General features: G+C 46.0%; 1 protein-coding gene across 2 annotated transcripts in view; it reads right to left on the bottom strand.

Moving 5' to 3' along the window:
* The window catches only part of clmpa (CXADR like membrane protein a), a 39,943-nt gene extending 28,580 nt beyond the window's left edge, over positions 1 to 11,363 (bottom strand). Inside the window, exon 1 of one of the 2 annotated variants that reach the window (XM_077019293.1) lies at positions 10,667 to 11,363. In XM_077019293.1, the coding sequence (XP_076875408.1) occupies positions 10,667 to 10,727 (61 nt within the window). In that variant the 5' untranslated portion in view covers positions 10,728 to 11,363. The remainder of the gene's footprint in view (positions 1 to 10,666) is intronic. The other variant, XM_077019291.1, reaches the window with a different exon arrangement.
* Positions 11,364 to 20,551: the final 9,188 nt, after the last annotated feature.

Below are 20,551 nucleotides of genomic sequence, written 5' to 3'. Positions count from 1 at the left end.
TTAGCTTACGCATTTCTCTCTTTCTCACTCTCACGGTTCTTCGCGGCAGAGAGGGAGGGTGACATGAATGCAGCCAGGGGAACCCCATCACATCTAGAGTAGGAGCTTCAAAGGACCCGGCACCAGTCACCAGGGGCTGATGGGAAGATTGGCGGAGGACGGCGAGCTGCAGAAGTGATTGAGTCACTGCTACATCTGCACCTGTGCCAAATCCCTCTTGTGGCAGGACTACAGTAACAACACAGAGGGGCTTCACTCACTGTGGTCCAGGCCAGGACAACAGAGCCATTGTGAACATCGATCAGATCACGCAGAGCAGAACACGGTGGCCACATAACCTGCTGGTATGAACCCGCAAGTAGAGGCTGGACATGCAGCATCTGGTGCTGGTCTCAATATTCCTCATTTATTCAACTTGAGGTCTATGCACTCACATGGAATAACGTTTGACCTTTCACCTGGTGACCATAAGGTATGTGTTCTATTTTGGAGAAAGGCAGTGCCACTAACTCAGTTATGATGGTGTCTTAGAGGATCTGGCAGTATCATGAGTTGGAGACTGGTGCCCGACTCATACGACGACTGAATGAATCTGCCCCCTTGTCATTATTCTTAACCATTACATGAACAAAGCTGATTAATTAAACAAAATTCAGCAGGATTATTAAACATGCACTAATGTTCTAATGTGCCATCGTTATGTAAGTTGCACTGTTGCCTTTACTAATCTACAGCCTTCAATAATCTGACAAAAGATTGCAAAGGGATTGGAGCAGCCAACCACACCATGTACCACATAATGGGTATATATATATATATATATATAATTAGGAGAAGACAGCCATTGCTGAAATGATCAAACCTGGCGTTGTTTGGTAACCCCGTGTCTCAGCAGCTGCAGTGCATCTGTGAGAAAATAATTAAATCAACCCCACCAGTTTCACATCGATTCCATAAGGACACTTAAACAATCAATTGAGTTGTGCAAGCACATCTCTTCCTAGTGGGGTGAGGGGCAGACGAGTGATTAATTAAAAAACCTGCTGACTTAAGGAGGGGAGATGGATGGGCTTCCAGGAAGCAGCATGTCATCCTGCTCACAGCTGTCCTACGGTAGCCAAGGGTGCGTATGCGGGAGGGTGTGGCCAAACGAGAGGTAAGTTCCAGTTGGCCCCGCCTCTCACTCCAACGGTGCAAGCGGAGGGCGGGATTATGCGGCAGATATGGGGACATTATGTCCAATGGCTTTTAAAACTGGAAGGTTCACTGCAATTGGCTGATCCACTCAGCAAGGGAAGAGAGAGAGAAAATGAATGAGAGAGAGAGAGAGAGAGAGATGCAGGCATAGTGTCCTGCAGGGGGGGGGGGGGGGGGGGGCTGTTTCTGTTGCACTCTCTGGGCGTGAAGACAGCACAGCAGCAGTGTTGGAGCAGGTTGCATGCCAGCACTGCAGAGAGACAGACACGGAGGCAGCATGGGGAGGCAGACTAGAGAGGGAACCTAGAGAGGGAGCCTAGAGAGGAAGCCAGGCTAAGGAGGTAGGTTAGAGAGGCATACTAAGTAGACATGCAGGCTATAGGGCCAGTGTCCAGGGACCTGAACTGTGCTCTCCGTCACTCTTCTTCGTGTTAAACCTTCCACAGTCTCTCACGTCCTTTCTTTCATTTCCCTTCCACTCTAAGCCGAACAAAGCAGGATTTTGCACATTCATGAGCTGCATTGCCAGCTAACCTTGACACCTATCCATCGTGCCCTCTCAGTTAGGTACAGAGAGACACCCCCCCAACTCACTTTCTGCTCACGCAGCAAGCGACGTGAGTAGCCGGACTGTCAGATGTGTGCTGAGTCATGCCTCTCTTGATCAGGGGGGTGTCGGCCCAGTCAGGCTCAAGCCCGGGCCTCACTGCGCATGCCTCTTTGGGACGACGTGAGACAGCAGGACACACAGTCAGGTGAGGGGAAGGTTACGTTAGTCGCGCTGACACTACAGCACTGGAGCACCCGGCAAGCAGTCGATACAAGCAAATCCAATATGCTGGAGAAACTACAGCGAATACAGTGTGTGTGTGTGTGTGTGAGAGAGAGAGAGAGAGAGAGAGAGAGAGAGAGAGAGAGAGAGAGAGAGAGAGAGAGAGAGATGGGGGGAGAGGGAGTTAAAGGGATAGGGGGAGAGAGAGAGGGAGGGGGAGAGAGAGAGAGAGAGAGAGAGAGAGAGAGGGAGGGGAAGTTTAAGGGACAGGGTGAGATTGTCTCCGAGCCACAGAAAGAGTTAAAGGGATGGGGTAAGAGAGAGAGAGAGGGAGGGGGGGAGGGAGAGAGAGAGTGAGGGGGAGTTAAAGGGACGGGGTGAGATTGTCTCCGAGCCACAGAAAGCCCTCAGTAGGGAGAGAGACTGCGGCACCTCGTCTCTCTATTTATCTTGGCTGAAATAAGCTCAATGTCACAGAGACAGTTTCCTGCTCCCAGCTCACACCACGCCGGTGTGGCCAGCAGGAATGACGGATACGTTGCGCACTCTTTGCCTCTCGCATGCGGCAAACGTTCACGTGAGCCTGGGGGGGGGGGGGGGGGGGGGGGGGGGGATTATATGCGTACCGCTCACACACATGCTCACACGTGCGCACACACACCCACGCGACCCTGACCTAGCACACGTATCCCAGTTAATTGTCCTCAGAGCAGAGCCACAGTGGCCACGTACGCCTCGAATCACGTGTGCAGCACGTCGACTGAAATACGGCCCTACCATCGGCCCACGCACGAAAGACACATGCATCAGGAGCAGCAGTGTTTACATTTGCCAACCAGCATCATGAATGCTGCAATACACAAACAATACAGGGTTATTATAGACAGAAGAGACTGCTGCCCCCCCTGTGAGACACAAATGAAGTTCTGCACTCCAGCTGTGTGTGTGTGTGTGTGTGTGTGTGTGTGTGTGTGTGTGTGTGTGTGTAGACATGCACCAGGGGTGGGGAGGGTCTTGTTTCTGAGAGTATATGCAAAACAGGGGCGGATTTTGACTAGGATAGTGGCAGAAATGAAACAAAATGGCAAACCAAATGAGTCCATCATTCAACACACTAGGACATCACAGGACATCCCAGGATATCACAGGACATCCCGAGACATCACAGGACATCCCGAGGCATCACAGGACATCCCGAGACATCACAGGAGATCTCTCTCAAATAGCGTTCATATTCACACATACCTGTATTCCACAAACAAGGTGAGCAGTTTTGTTAGAAAAATCTCATCTTGCTCCATGAGTGTTGCAAGTTGAGTCATTGCAGTATAACTAATAGAATATTCCCATGACTCAGACGTGCTCTCTGATATAGATTAGATATGTTCACAGAGCCTAGGCCTAACTTACAGAAGCGATAATCAGTTCGCTAATGATGATGTCCTTTGCCTGGTAAATTAGAAGCGCAGTCATTCCTGTAAAGCACAGCAGACCCCCACCCCCACCCCACCTCCACCCACCCCCTCTACCTTTGGTAATGTCATCAAAGAGAACAGAGAGTCTAATCACTAATGTGGCAAGTGCTCTTCCAAGCTGTCAGTCATGCCTGGTGAATCAGACGAGATCAGATGATGCTGTCTGAGTGGCTTTAGATCTCCCACGCTGTGCTGATCCCCCTCACTTTTAATGAGAGGATTGTAAATTGGGTTTGCTCCTACCATCAGGAGCCTGTGTCTTCTGATCATCACAGCAGTCTGATCTATTCAACGCTGTACAGCGTTTGGTTCAAAGGACTTGTGGAGTTGAACATTGAAAAGAAAATTAATTTCCAAGCTTATTAACCAGCATCAGCTTTCTCATACGTTCTCAAAAATTCATATACACTATATGGACAAAAGGTACTGGGACAATGTTCAGAAAGCACAGCGACTCATCCAACCATGTATAGCTCCACAGCAGCAGAGCAGGACCACCAAGGGCTGAGGTGCATGATGGGTAAACCTGACAGTAAGTGCAGAGCTCCAAATCCGTGACGGGATTTTCATGGCGTGGACCATCATCACCACACACAGCATCAAGGTGGACGGAGTGATGTGATACTGCCGCCACTGGACTCTGGAGATGTGGATATGTTGAGTGATGAATCGTTCTGTGTGTGGCCGTCTCAGTCTGGGTTTCATGAATGCCAGGAGAATGTTACCTGCACCAACAGATCTGGTGACGGAGGAATGATGAGGGGTGGCTTACGTCCGTTAATGCTTCAGCATACAAGGCAATTTGGAGAATTGTATTTGCAACTTTGCTGGGACAGTTTAGAGAAGGGCCTGTGTCCCAGTGCACAAAGCAAAACCCATGAAGGCATAAATGGTAGTTTGATGTGGAACAACTTGAGTCTGATGAGTTTGGTGTGGAATAACATAACCGGCCTGCACAGAACCCTGAACTCAACCCCACTGAACACCTTTGGGATGAACCAGGACCAAGACTGTGGGCCAAGCTCTGCCAATGTCAGTGTCTGACAAACGGATGAATGGGCAACAATTCCCACAGACACACTCAAACCCTCGTAGAAATCCTTCCCAGAAGAGCAGGAGCTGTTATAGCTGCAAAGGGGGACCAACTCCATACGAATACCTATGGATTTAGAATGGGATGTCCTAAAAGCTCCTGACGGTATAATGTGTAGGTGTCCCAATACTTTCTTCCATATATTGTACACATTTATACATTCACATAATCTCTCGAAACCCAAACACTCAGCAAGTGATTCGTTGCTTACATAAAAATCTCAAAGCCACCAAGCCCCAGTCCGATATTACGCAGCCAAACACACAGACGCCCGACGGCTACATCACTTCTCCCTGAGCACGAACCGACAGACACACCCACAGACCACAGGGCACGACAGCGAGGGGCTGTGTCCCCCCCGCAGAGTCACCACCCCGCCCCCGCAGAGTCACCTGGCACTGGGGGAAAGGCGCTCGACAGAGAGAAACTGCGTCCGGGTTTGCTGAATACGGCCAATTCCACTCACGCAGCACGAGGCCGTCGGCCGCCACTTTGCCGAGTCAGCGATCCCATCTCATCTCGTTGCCCGTGGCGACTCCCGCCTTGGCCCATGTGGACTTAATTGGGCTGTTAACGAGCCGCTAAAGAACAGCGGAGCTCTCGGCTTCCACATCACTCAGACAGCATCTGGGACGGGAGGTTAAGAGAGGGAGCAGCGCCCAGGCACTGCTGACAGGGTCGTGTTTGATCTGAGACTGACAACTGCTCGAGCAATCAAAGCTCCAGAAAGTCTTGGTTAGTTCTCATCAGAACCGCTGCGGAATCAAGGAGACAGAAAGAGGACACACCAGGTTGTTCAAAGTCAAGATAAAAATCATAAGGACATGATGTTTTATGGGATTTTTTATTATTATTTACTTAGTGTTGTAAACCTATTATTGATACCTAGTCCTGAAGCTTTTGAAATTTTAATGAATAGTTTCAAAGTGTATCAGCACAAAAACATAGTTGCAGAAAAATAACCTTTTAGCCAACACCACACTGCACACTGCTGGTTTTGCCCGTGTCCAGACCCGTAAATGGCACGCCTTTTTCTAAATGCCGCATTTGGACACACACAGCGAGCTGGCGCGGGCGTCTAACCGGGACCTTTGGTTTTCACCTTTTTCATGCAGCGACACACACTGCAGTTACGCTGTCAAACCGGAATAGACATAGCGGATGCACCAGCAGAACGCAGCGAAGTACAGGCAGCGTGACTGCACCTGCGTTAACTAGCCCCGCCAGCGCATTTGACATAATACCAGTCTGTCTGCTAAAATAAAGGCTTTCAACTAGCGGCTGCTAGCTATTCTGAGCAGCGTGTATGTCACCTACTGAATGCTAGTCCGGCCGAACCCATTTGCACCTAATGGGAATTATGTCTATTTGGCTGACGCTGAGAGGCCCAAACAGAACCACAGTGGCCATGGGAGAGGAAGACATGAGTGGAGAGTCTTGACCTGCTGCTGTTTCTGGTGATCTAGGTGTGAAAAGGCAACATGGATGTCTGAGAATAAACATATACACATGTGCATGCACGACATGGCAGAGAGGCTCAAGTTCATTAAGTAGTTTTGTCTAACGACTTGGAAAGAACAGAAGTAGTAGCACCATCTGTTCACTCAGAGTGAAGAGGAAAGAGAGGATAGGGTAGCAAAAAAGAGTGAGGGAATATCAGGAGAGAGAGAGAGAGAGAGAGAGAGAGAGATAAAGGGGGTAGTAGTAGAGAGAGAGAGGAGGGGTGAGGGGTAGTAGAGAGAGAGGTTGAGAGAGAGAGAGAGAGAGGTGGGGGTAGCAGAGAGAGGAAGCAGTGTTTGGTACATTAGGTACTCTGTGCATGTCACTTTTGTTAGATTAATAAGAACACTAATGTAACTCCAATATACCACAAAATAATCAAACTCTGTTTGCATTTACCATTTACACACACTTTGGGCCATCTGCCTTTCAGAGAGAGTAGAGAGTACAATGCAAAATCTTCTTCAGAGCTTACAATGTTTACAGAGGTAATCTTTCCTAATCTCCGCAGCCCTTGGTGTGTTTCACGCTGCTCCCTTGTGGTCCTGACAACAAACGCCCCATCCAGGTGTAATAATACCCCACGGCGGGGACATTTTGACCTGCCTCTTTCCTGCAGCATCACCTTGGAACCTGGCGCAGCTGGAGTGGGGATGGTGCACTAGTAGGCCCTCACACGCACTTTCATCCCTTCGTGCAGCGATTTCTCTGCTAACAATCCCCACTCTGTCCTAGCGACGTCCGGCCATAGGCCTGCAGAGCTCTGACTCCACATGAGACGGTCCAGTGCAGCTAACCTATAAATCCTGGTGAGAAAAATAGGCAAATATATTTTCCTTTTTCCTACAACGAGCACATTAGGTGAAAGCAGGTGGTATGAATTAAGGAACAGCGCAAGCGTCCAAGACCACGTAACAGAGGGGTGAGAAAACCTGGTTGTTACTCTCTCTCCCCCAGTCGGATGGTAATTCAGACAACCATCTCTCACCAGCTTGGAGATTTATAGGTCATAATGCAGCCAAAGCCAGTTATGACCACGGGTGCACTTCAAAACAGCCGTGACCAACTTACTAAGAGTACACGCACATATGCCCAGGTAAAGGCAAAGTTGGCCTGGAACGCTTCTGGTGCTTAAACACTCATGAGTTTCCCTTTTTTGGCCCCAAGCACTCATTTCTACACATAAAGAGGCCACATGACGCCTTGGGTATCAAACTCAAAATGAAATCGTTTTTGGTCGAGTGTTTTGGGGTTTTTATTGTTATTGTTGTTGTTTGTAGTCGCTAAGGTGAGGCCACATTTTCTAGCACATAAAACTCTGAGGATTAGGCAGCTGTCAGAGAAGCCAGAGTCTCCAGACACTCACCGCTCCCCAGACACGACAATGCCGCATTCCTGTAATGTCTCCCAAGTGTTTCCTGCGTGCTGAGCGCAGGTGGAACAGGATGTATGATAATGGCCTGTTGTCTGTGTGTGTGTGTGTGTGTGTGTGCTCGCGTGTGCGTGTGTGTTTCAGTGAGTGAGTGTTAAGCTAAGCAAAGCTGTCTGTATAATGAGCTAGTGTTGCATCTCAGTCTATGGGGGAGGGGAGCAACTGTCAGTCACAGTGTGTGTGTGTGTGTGTGTGTGTGTGTGTGTGTGTGTGTATGCGTGTGTTGTGTCTGAGTGAACACAGAGTCTGTCTTTAGTCTGAGAAAGTGTGTCTGAACTGTGACTCTGTGTGTCTGTGTGTGTGTGTGTGTGTGTGTGTGTGTGTGTGTGTGTGTGTGTGCGAGTGTGTTGCAGTGGGTGCTAAGTCCAGTGGGAGAGTGTGGTTGTCACTCTGATTCCAGAGTATGGGCTGACACAGCTCTTGGTAAGGGGCGGCCCCTGCTGTGATCTGCTCTACTAATTAAAGACAGCAGTGTGTCCCTCTGGGGAGATGTCTACGCAACACACAAACACACAAGCCCAATGCGGACACTGACCATATAAGGCTGAACTCAACAAGAAGTGAGTAATGTGGCCGAAACACCCCAGAGTAACTTTTGTTATCTGAATTCAGTTTGACAGCCTTGTGCGATGGGCTGATGTAGCCAGAAGTGCTTTGATATGCTGCTCTTGTCCTAAAGTTTCACTAAAGTAGCCCAGTGCCACATCAAACATGTAACCTTCTGCACTGGCTCCTGATTTGCCGTTTGATGTGCTCAAGTTAATTTTGGCCTTGGGGAACTGTGCTTGCATAAACCATCTTCAGCAAACAGCTACTTTGTATCAGCTTTTGTGTGATGTTTATGTGATTTTGTAATAAATAAATTCAATTTAAATAACATTGGGAAGAGTCCAATTGGCGCAAAGCTTTTAAAGCACTATGAGAATAAATGAATAAACAATATAGATGAAACAGCAAAGCTATGACCAGGAGAAATGACGCGCATGACTATGGAAATCAAGTTCAGAATCTTTGAAACATCTGATGTAGCAGATGAGAAGCATTACCAAGAGGAACACATAAGATACGTACGAACACTGCCTGCTGTGTTCCAGAATAAGGTGACCACTTCCTCATGGACAGAAAGGCAAGGTCACTTTATGAGAGGTCAAGTGTCAAGCTCTTCAGCATGTCCGGCACCTTGAGATCTTCTCTCAGAGGCCAAATGAATGCTGATTGGCTAAGGGAGGTTGTGGCATGACCATGTGGTGTCAAACAAGTCAAGGTAATAAATACGTGTGTAGCACACCAGTCTATTGTGTCAAATCACTGTGATTCCAAACATCTGAAGAAGAGCAAACACTTATAAACAATAAAATAAAATAAATAATAGACTAATTAATTAAATTACTGTATTAAATTACTTTAAGTAATTAAATTACTGTAAGAAATTATGGTACACTGCAGTTCCAGGAAAAAATAAAAAAGTGCTACTTATGTATGTAGCATTTCTGTGGATATAGTATTGTGTTGTGGGTATAATATGTTTAATCAGTGTAGTTACCTGTAAGACTGCTGCTCTCTAGGTGAATACAAAGTGAGGATGTGGTATCAAAGCAATACGACAGACTGAGCAAGCAGCAGGGGGCGTGGCCAGAGAGGGGAAGGCATTTTGATTAGACACCCAATGACATTCATCAGCACAGTAGCAATATGTTTAAAATTTGAAGAACTACAGCGTGAAAGACCAGGCAATATCAGCACAGTTAGAGAAATCAGTTCTGTTGGCAGCCTCAAAGCCTGCGTGTGGTTTGCTGTTTTTCTGGTGTAAGAACCTCTGCTATAATGGGAAACACAGAAAAATGTATAATCGTTCAATTAAACGAGTAAAGCATTAAAACCGAATAAAACCTCAGGCAGAAATAAAAGGTCATATAATTACAGTAAAGCTAAAATAATATGCCCACCTACTACTCCAACAAAGGGAAAGAGAGCAGGGGACAGGTACACTATACTGACACTTCACTATACTTCACTATACTTACACTTCACTATACTGACACTTCACTATACTTCACTATACTGACCCTGACTATACTGCTTTACTGGCACTAATAAGTGTTCCCCATGCTATGGGCAACCAGGGGTGTGTAATTTCCCATCATGCTCTTGCAGTGTCTTTCATGCTGTTTTACTTGTTATAATGTTCTAGCCGCATCTCCAGGCGATAGGCCGCTGGGTGTGTGTAGAGTCCGCAGGAATCCGCCTGTACGCATTTCAGAGCTTGGGTGGTGAAAGTACTGTTTCTTGTTGTAATGGAAACAGATCCTGCATTAAACTGAGAAAGCGATGAAGATCTCTTGGCTGTGGATAGACCATGTTTAACCAGTGCTGACTGTTCCTGTTAGACTGCTTAATAAGGCAGGCCGTAAACCACAAAATCACTCAACCACACTCACAGTCCATTATTATCTTTGATGCACAAATCACATTACATTAAATACAACCTCCAAACTAAGCAAAGCTGAATTAGAAATGGTAGGAACTGCTTGCAGATGTCTACATTACAAGACATGCAACAATTTTTTTTAATGTAGTCTGTTTACAAACATTTAAATATTACAATACACATAAAACAAGGACACTGTGTCATTGATGGGAAGCACCAACGCTAAAGTGAGAAAAAAAAATTATTCTAAACGTGAGTGAGTGAGTGAGTGAGTGAGTGAGTGACAAACGAGGTTCATGGGGTGATTTGCATCTAAAAATGAGTGTTAAAGCCACATACTGTGTATTAGAAGTAGTGTTAATTGATAATGGCTATCACTTATGGGATAAAAAAAACCCTAACAGACAAATAATAATAATAATAATAATAATAATAATAATAATACCTAAATTCACATAAATCAAAACAAAATTAAACAAGTAAACAAAATATTTTGATGGTAGAGGCAAATGATCACAAGGGAAAAATTTCCAACCCAGCTTCTACAACAACCCATCGTTTAAATGAGAGCAAACTTCGTGCTTTGGGCTGGTAGCGAGCCACAATATAAATATATTTGAGCTTGCTTGTAGTGAAGATACACAGACTGTTAAAAGCTACTACACAGACTGTAACTACATCACAAATATATGACTGATGGTGTTGAACAGCGAGAACATCGAGTAATCTGCTAATTTTTCGTTTCCTAGGACTATCGAAATAAACTTACCCAAAAGCAACGAACGAAAGGTTGGAGCCATCACGAGTCCTGCATGGACCGAGAATCCCATCAAAACACCACCTCGCACCCTCAAAACGAGCACGGATCATTCAAATTAAATCTCGATTTTGGAGACTTCGACTGTAGACTGAACGATGTCAATGACAGTGTCCACCAGAATAGCATCTATAGAGAAGCTGGACGCCGTATTGGTCGTTCAGAAACGTCCTTCTGCTCATAGTTTCCATCAGAATACTGTAGGAACGAAACTTTGACGCGACTTCGCTACGGATGCGTTTCCAGGTCCTGTGGAGATCCGGGGTGGAGATCCGGGCTGCAGCTCCTCTCCCGTCCTCACGCGGAGTGTGGAGGTGTGTGAGGAGTGCTGGGGACCTCTGCAGTTGAAGACGCACACTCTTTCTTCGCACAGCAATCCCTCGATCCTCACATTTCCGTGCGGGACACGCGGAGAGGTGATTGGACCGCGTGTGCGCAGATGAGACTATGAGACTTTGTCCAAAAGTGTCACGGTCCCTCAAGACGCTCGTGAAGAGTCCGGCGAGGCTGCTGCACACTAACGAAATGATCTACAATCAGATCCCTGCAATGACATTTAAAACGCGAGTCTTGTTCTTGATATTTCCCCTACAGCTGTCAGAACTGCAGGTTTGGGGTATTTTCCAAGTCATGAGCTCATATTTAACGTCACTGTATTAAAAGAGACGGAAGCGGATAACAAGCATCACTACACCTTAAAGAAGTCAAGCCCAAACATTAGTCAACATGTACTGAACAAATGTGTCAATAAACACTGGACCACACAGCAGCAAAAAGCATCTGTGCACTCTGGTGTGTAGTGTATGTAAATGACTTATATACAGATATCGTATATTAAACCAAATTAGGTTTAATGAAACGTAGGTGAAGTTCCAAAGCCAAACCCACAAAATTGTACAGGACAGGCAGCAGTATACAAACCACATTAAAATCAATATAGAGAGAACACGTGGCCATTTAAAGAGATGAAAACAGCAAGTAGATGTTCGTGAAACGGTGTCTGGCTCCTGAGCGCATCTTCAGATCCGGCCATCATCATCATCATCATCATCATCATAGACCACACGGCTGAAAAACCTTCCAGATATTCCTGATACAACCGCTTTCCTTGAGGAATGGTTTTCACAGACTAACGTGACTGGAAGACGTGTGTAAATGTTTTGGTTGGAGCTTGATTATGATTTACATGTTGACTAAATGTAAAAAGATAAAAATGAAAACAGAAATACGGTAAACAGTTATTCATTTTAAGGCTCACTTGTGTTTAGTTTTTGTTTATTGCAAGGAAAAAAATGTTCAAAGAAACAATAGTGTCTTTTTTATCCCATCCTATTATTCATGACGCTCTCAAGAAGAAAAAGACGACAAATATATGAAACATGATCTGGTAGAATAAGGTACACATGACAACCAGCACAAATTCAATCAATGTTAAATGTCAGCCCAGAGTAATACATCATTACAGCGGGGGAGAAACTAGGCTACGCTTCCTGGTGGCTTTAGTAAAGAGGACGACTGGGTTCACAAACCACGCACCGTCTGTTCCGCTGTGCCAGACGGTACCGAACCTGCGACTCACACCGCTACGACACCGCCGTCGGGCCCTTTGTTGGGGGGTTAGGGAAATACATCAGGTACAATCTCCTTCTGCTGCAGTCAAATTTGTTGACTATTCTGGGCAGCAGATATACAGGACAAAGTTCTCCCTGACATGATTCATTCGGTTTGAGCTCAAACATTTATGTTTAGCATCGCCATTTGGGTCAGAAACTGAACAAAATGTTCGCCCAAGCAAAGCATCTCCTCAATGCATAAAAACAGACATTTTAAGTGACGACTTTTAACACTCTATTACATTCTATCCCATATTATTTTAGAGTCTTATTAGCTAAGTCCTTTAAAACATTCAAAATAATCCAATGTGTCTTGTGAATTTAAATAACTAAGTAAAGTAATTAATAACATAATTCAGTAACTCAAAGAAAGCCATTGATAGCATATGCAGATGTAGTTATAACCAGACATGGGCCAGAAAATTAATTAGACATGAAGATTCAACTTAAACCTCAATGTTTTCTCAGAAATTGATTTTTAAGCCTTGTGCCAATATGACTGCTGGTGAGATTGTAGGAGTTGGATGGGTTGTACCAAAAGCCCACTTCAACCCCCACACACACACACACACACACCCGCCACCCTTGTTTACAGCGTGCTGTGTGTCAAATGAAAGATGTGAGAGGCGTGCAGCAGGGCTGTTGTAAATCTGTCCACGGCCCACATCAGGCCGTGAAAGGGGAGCCACAACTCTCCCCCAAGTGTTCATTAATCAAACAGCTCAATTAATGACCCTCCCAGAGAGCAGAGCGAAGACCCTTAAGCGCTCGCTACCAATAAATTCGAAGACCCCGTCCTGACTCTGGCCTGGAGAGCGCGGGACTGTACTGATAGGCTGAAGTTCAAATGCCTTTTTATCTTTCCCGGTTTGCTGCGTCTTGCTCCAGCTGCAACGTGTTCTGGCCTATTTCATAGTTCTTGCTGAGATTCATCAGGATAAGCAGCATGGTCCGACAGCACCACCCCTGCACTTCCTGCTGCGCTCTGAAGCGGGCAGTCAGGGGGCATCGGCTGAAGTGAATCCCGAAGATCACGGCAAATCAAAGCTATCACCTAGAGACAGAGGGCCGGAGAACCCCATAACCCCATGACCCCATGACCCTCGTAGGTTTCTCAATCAATGAGTAAAAGGAAAGACAGGACCCCCCCCCCCTCCGGCAGGTGTAGACAGGGCCGGAGTGTGCCCTTTTTTCAGCCCGGGAGATTCATGCCCAAATCCGGCCCAAAATAATTTTTCCCTCCCAATCGGCCCAAACTAGAGATTGACATTCCCATCGGGAATCCTCCCGTATCTCCCAATTAGCCACTCCGGCTCTGGTTATAGAGCTCCCCGCCTGTCTGGAGAACAGGTTTCACCCAGCTATCCCTGCACAACAATGATAACAAACAGCCCTCTGGGACTGAAATGTGAGCTCCAGAACCATCCGCATCAACGGGCACTTTGAGTTTGTTTCCTTAAGTTACCACTTTAATTAAAGAAATTGGCTTTGTGAATATCTGGAAAACGTGTGCAGCCGTGACATGTATTAAATCAGAACTGTTTACTGTTCACCACACTGGAGTTAATCAGCTGGAGTGAAGAGAAAAGCTTCAACATGGGACCAGACGTTTGGAAACCCAGATCAATCACCCCGGGTTGAGAGTGGCTAAGCTGAACAGATCTCGACTGGACCCCATACAGACACACGGTGACTAGAGGAGACGTGTCTGGTGCCGGAACAGCCCGACACCTTTCACTGATATATCATTTTTTGTGATATTCCTTAGTGATATTGCAACATGTACTGCAAGAAAGGCGATTCCTACAACTCGGATTTTAACGTTGGCATTAAGGCAAACAATAGAGCGTGATTGAGGACAAAAAATAATGCTTTTTTACATTAGTTTTATATGCCACCATAGAACTTTAGTTTCAATTACTTATATAAAACGGAAAGTAAATATTTAAAGTCAGCAGCTGGTGGTTTAGGAGGTCTGCGCCATCAATGATCAGCGTTTACTGTTCCCATCAAGGCAGTGCCAGGCTGCTTGAGACATGTCCCCTGTCCCTGCTGCACCTCACCTGGATGTGTCTGTCCGCATGTACAGGGTGGACCAGACAAACAGCTCCAGATGTGTGAAGACAGAAGCTTTTCATGTGATGTAATCATGAAAGCCATTTTTGTTTCAACTGACTTTAATTCAGTTACTTTCAAAGTTCACGCTCTTAATGTAATGCTTTATGGTTCTAGCCACACATGTGGTCAGCACAGTGAGTAGAACTTTGTGTTCCTCCAGTCCTGATGCTTCTCAGATGGACATTTCTGTTGAGGAACTAAAGGGTGAAATTATTATCTACATTACCAGCATATCTCAGCAGATTTGTGATTTGAAATCACCTTTAATCTACACTGATATGATATTTTTTAAATATTTAAATATGTCCCATAAATTTCATTACAAAGAAAACTTAATGGAAGTATTATGTTAAAAACACAAAATTGCTTGAAGTTTTGATCTCTGCAGCTTTGAACTTTGTAAAGTTTCTAACAAACTGTTCATATTACAAATGTGGACATTTGTAATTCTAAACAAACTATTTCAAATCTTTCCTCGGTATGTTTTATATCTAGTGAAGTACGAAGTGCCACAGAATTAGAAAAATGAATAAACAAATTGGAACTTATGCCCCACTGTTGAATATTCATCAGTGCTGCTACAGTGCCAAACAGGGATAGAAAAACAAACAAAACAAATAAAAATGAGAATTTTATTTCAAATGTTGCCTGTTCAATTGGTTTAATTTTATGTGCGGACAAGCATGGATATTAAGTAAAACACAAAATTACTTTGGATGAGCAGTGTATATTTACTATGTGTAAATAGTACCCGATCAAGCGGACTTATCACACAGAGACGAATTAATCACAGTAACATATGCAGCAGGGACCTCCCCCCCTGCTCAAAACAAGAGAACAGGATGAAGGGGGCGTTGGAGCCCCTCCCCCTCCTCTCAAACACACCTCACCCAACAGGTAATCCAAGATCATTGGACGATGTCGCCGTCGGCAGTGGCTGCATCAATCTCTCAGCACACGTGTGTCATAATTTTAAGTGGGTTATTTAAATTCATTAAACACTGCCATGCCAGGAGCTGCCAAATGCATTAGACTTGCAAATACTATTTCTGCAGAAGTGTCTGGTACTAATACCCACATATTTTACATATCTGCAGTGTGAGAGTGAGGGTTTCCAGCGCAGGCGGGATGTGGACTCTGACTTAATGAGCAGTGATGCTCTTGTGTGGTGGATCAGAGAATATAGGAGCACATTGAGACCCATAGCACAGGCATGACACCAGGTTACCGAGGGAACCTGCTACTGATACGAGCTGAACAAGCAAAGCTAGCAGTGCAGAAACACCGAACCACCTTCCAGTTCAGGAGTTTTGTGCTGATTTATGTGAAGATGTTAATGTGTTGCTGTTCATTTAAATACGAAAGCCAAAGCTTGACAGCACCATAGTTATCTGGGTAAAACTGGAACTTTATTTTCAAGGTATAAAGCAAGAGTTCATTGGAACAGAGCTTTTTGCATAAAGATCTGAGGTTTTGGTTTGCAAATGATCAGACTGTTTCAACAGCACATCAAACTGGGAAGGTGGTTGATTTATTGCTTGTAGGTTTTAAAGAATTTCCCCCTTTATGGAAACACAGCATATATCCAAGATTGAAAACATACATTAACCAATGATAGAATCCTTAGAAGATCTCCACATGCCTCAGGAAGAATGACGTTCCTGCAGACCACATTATACCAGCTGACTGAAAAATGTTTATTTAGATATGACATCAGACACGTATTTTTAAGAAAGAACAGGACATTTTTTGTGGTACATTTGAACAGATCAGAAAACACTGGCCATAAAGGACAATAACCCATCACAGTTGCTCGACCCAAATTCACGACAAAAATAACTCGAAATCCACTGGTGCCACGCATGACCCCAGAGCACATTTGAATTTGAGACATACCAAAATTATCCAATGTCCTTATTTCAAACAAAGTGATACTGTTAAGCTTTAAACAATAAGCCTGTTTCAGTGTAGGTCCTAATTTTCTTTTCTGTGTTCTGAAAGAGATTAGATGCACAAAAACAGCTAAACTGTTACATTAAATGTTAAATGACACTTGCACATACCATTTCCAGATATGTTTTTAATTTAATTGTCTTCCCACAGACTTCATAGACATTGTAAACTCTACTCTAACCCTAACTCTAACAATAACTCTAACTCTAACCCTAGATTTATAAAATCACATACAATCAGATATCAGTTTCATAATGTCATAAACTTTACACAGTCCATTCTCAACATTCTCTTCAGTTCTCCACATCACAGCCACTCCCACTCCACATCACAGCCACACCCACTACACATCACAGCCACTCCCACTACACATCACAGCCACACCCACTACACATCACAGCCATTCCCACTTCACATCACAGCCACACCCACTTCACATCACAGCCACTCCCACTCCACATCACAGCCACTCCCACTCCACATCACAGCCACACCCACTCCACATCACAGCCACTCCCACTCCTTCACTCCTCCAGAAAAATCTCAATTTTTTCCCGACACTGTTAGTAACACCTTTCATTTCCGCTCCATTGCCAGCAATGTGCCTTTCGCTCTGCTGAGATTTCCGTGCCGCTATCGGCCCGGGCCATGTGACCCGCTGGTCTCAGCAGGGTGCAGAACACAACGGTGGCACAGAGAGCACTGTAACGCCAGTCTCTTCCCCCCGCACCCCCGCAAGAGAGGGAGTTGATTTTCATGATAAATCCCTGACATCTCAGCAGGTGTTGTCTGTTTTGCAACTACACATTTCCAACACTGCAAATAAAAGTCCAGGAGCTAAAAGTGTAGACTGGCTATAGACGTCCTGGAAGGAGGGTTGTGTCTTTGGAGCCAAAGTTGATCTGTGTCATACAGCAAAACATGCTTTAAATGATACATCCAAATTTGCTGTGTTGTAAGAGTGGTTCTAAGTAAGGATAAAGAGAGTGGTGTGTGTGTGTGTGTGTGTGTGTGAGAGAGAGAGAGAGAGAGAGAGAGAGAGAGAGAGAAAGAGAGAGAAAGTGGGCAACACTCCCATTGAAACTGATCCGTCTCCGTGAGGTGTGGAGGATGAGCTGGATGAGGTGACCTTGAAGCTCCTGCAGTGGGAGACTGTGAGAACCAGCGTTGCTCCTTCTGCACAGCAGGACAGAGGCCATCACAACCCTGCAGATGTACACCATCACACGGTAGAGGTGTGGGACACCGGGGAGGGGACTGTCTCCCTCAGATCATCTCCCTCAGTGACAACGTTTGTTCTGCATCGCAATGTCAGGAAATCTCCAACACTGCCCACATTGCGTCAGCATTTGGCAACAAACCTCAAGCCTACGGAACAACAAATATGTTGCTCTACAAGTACAGAATCTGAAGGGTAAATAGCAAATACCGTATTTTAAATGGCAGGAATGAACTGATACAGCACACATACTGCAGTGATTATGAATGTGTTGGTAGATGTAGCTTACATCTGCACCCAAAGGAAATGCTTGGATGGTCAGCAAAAACACCCCAATGTTGTTTCACACACACACACACACACACACACACACACACACACACATGGGTTACTGGTGTGAGCCAATGTAGCACCAACACCTGCACAAATACATGGACCACTTGCAGCTGGACAGAGGAGAGAAGGGAGAGAGAGAGAGAGAGAGAGAGAGAGAGAGAAAGAGAGAGAAAGAGAGGGTGTCCAAAAGAGAATGCAGAGGTTCACATATACTGTACTTATCCTTAATCAACACTATATCATGTGATGCTATAGGGTTACTCGTGCTCTTTAACTCGTGCTCTTTAATGTTAAGGACCATCTTTACCTTTTCGGAACTGGCAGAAAAATCAGAAAAACGGAGCTGAAGATTGAGTGTAGGTGGCGTTCACAGATCCAGTATTGATAGTTTACCGTCGCCTCAAGCACTGCTCCACAGCCAGCGGCAAACACAAACACGGCTGTGTGGCCGTGTCCCCCAGCCTTATCTTCACGCCAACGCACGCAACTCTATAAATAACTAACGCTTCATTTATTCAGTGGGAGAAAAAAGAAAGTTCAGTAAATGCAGTGGAGTTGCTGGTCCCTCCATGAGCAGGCCAGCCTCTGCTCAGCGACCCACGGCACTGCGCACCGATCGCCTCTGGCCACGGGCCAATGTGGGCTTCGTGCATTTTAAGTATTTAAGTGAGGATCCACTTCACATTCATCTGAAGAGAGGCAGCACTTGATTTGCAAGCGACACATGGAAGAATGTAATCCACGATGCCTGGAGGAACACGACCGTGAAATCAGCTCAGAGGTTAAACATGAAAAGCACTTGTCTGATTTATTCCTCGTAAGCCTTTCTGTGCAAGGCCTGTATGGGCAAAGATGAGTTTGGATTGAAATGTGAGTTGGAGAGAGCAGGTAGGCCAGCATCACACAGACGGGCAGATCCGAGGCTAAACACCTAAGTAATGATCACATGGGAATGATTAAGAGATACTTGCGAGGGGATCCACGCTCTGGGGGTTGCTGAGGCCGTTCATCAAACCTGTGGTCAAGGAGGGTGAGTAAAGATAGCACAGCACTGACGGCTTGAGTATCTGCTTAATCACCGCTTGGGTTCTTCTCACAAAGTAATTGGTGAAGACACGCACCTCCGTTCAGTGAATCATGGGAGTCCACGGTGAAGGTTCCCCGATCAAAAAGTGACTCCACTGAGAGACAGAGCAGCTGGGATGTCACACTAGAGTAGTTTACCCAGCTGAGGCCATGAGACCAGAGGCCAGAAGCACAGTGAATGGGTTCTGAGCGAGGGTACTGAATGGGTTCTGAGTGAGGGTACTGAATGCGCTGAAGCAGTATCCAGTATGACTGGAGAACAGTATCATCGAGTTCTAAAACGTTCCCACAGTGGCAGCCAGCACCATCTGTCACGTGTTTGGATAGAACATCATTTTACATTGGTCAGTATTTACAGTAAGCCTCCAGATTTTCCAGCATTTCCCATAAACCATTTTGTTGATTCAGTACCTCAGCTCTCATCAACACAGTGTCTTATCATTATTTGCGCTTTATGCTCTATCATAGGACGCTTTGAACAGCTGTGTTGCTCATAGCATGGCTTCACCCGGTGCTATAAAGTTGAGTCTAAATGTCTACATTTTTTATTTCAGGGAGTTAGCAGTTTGCACGAATCAGCATGAAATCACCAGACTAGTCAGCATCAGGAGGTGCTGTGAGGAAGACAGGAAGCAGCACCAGAGACGACCCCAGAGACAACCCCACCAGAGATGACACCACCAGAGACGACCCCACCAGAGATGACAGCACCAGAGACGACACCACCAGAGATGACACCACCAGAGATGACCCCAGAGACAACACCAGAGACGGCCCCACCAGAGACGACCCCAGAGACGACACCACCAGAGATGACACCACCAGAGACGACCCCAGAGACGACCCCACCAGAGATGACACCACCAGAGACGACCCCACCAGAGATGACAGCACCAGAGACGACACCACCAGAGATGACACCACCAGAGATGACCCCAGAGACGACACCAGAGACGGCCCCACCAGAGACGACCCCAGAGACGACACCACCAGAGATGACACCACCAGAGACGACCCCACCAGAGATGACACCACCAGAGATGACATCACCAGAGACGACACCACCAGAGACGACCCCAGAGACAACCCCAGAGACAACACCACCAGAGACAACACCACCAGAGATGACCCCAGAGACGACCCCACCAGAGATGACACCACCAGAGACGACACCACCAGAGATGACCCCAGAGACGACACCAGAGACGACACCACCAGAGACGACCCCAGAGACAACACCACCAGAGACGACCCCAGAGACAACCCCAGAGACAACACCACCAGAGACGACCCCAGAGACGACACCACCAGAGACGACCCCAGAGACAACCCCAGAGACAACACCACCAGAGACAACACCACCAGAGATGACCCCAGAGACGACACCACCAGAGACGACCCCAGAGACAACCCCAGAGACGACACCACCAGATGAAACCACCAGAGACGACACCACCAGAGACGACACCACCACACGACACCAGAGACAACCCCAGAGATGACACCACCACA

The sequence above is a fragment of the Brachyhypopomus gauderio genome, chromosome 10 (assembly GCF_052324685.1).
Source record: "Brachyhypopomus gauderio isolate BG-103 chromosome 10, BGAUD_0.2, whole genome shotgun sequence".
Taxonomy (NCBI): domain Eukaryota; kingdom Metazoa; phylum Chordata; class Actinopteri; order Gymnotiformes; family Hypopomidae; genus Brachyhypopomus; species Brachyhypopomus gauderio.
The sequence above is the reverse complement of the archived record's forward strand: the minus strand, read 5'-3'. Positions and strand labels throughout refer to the sequence as shown.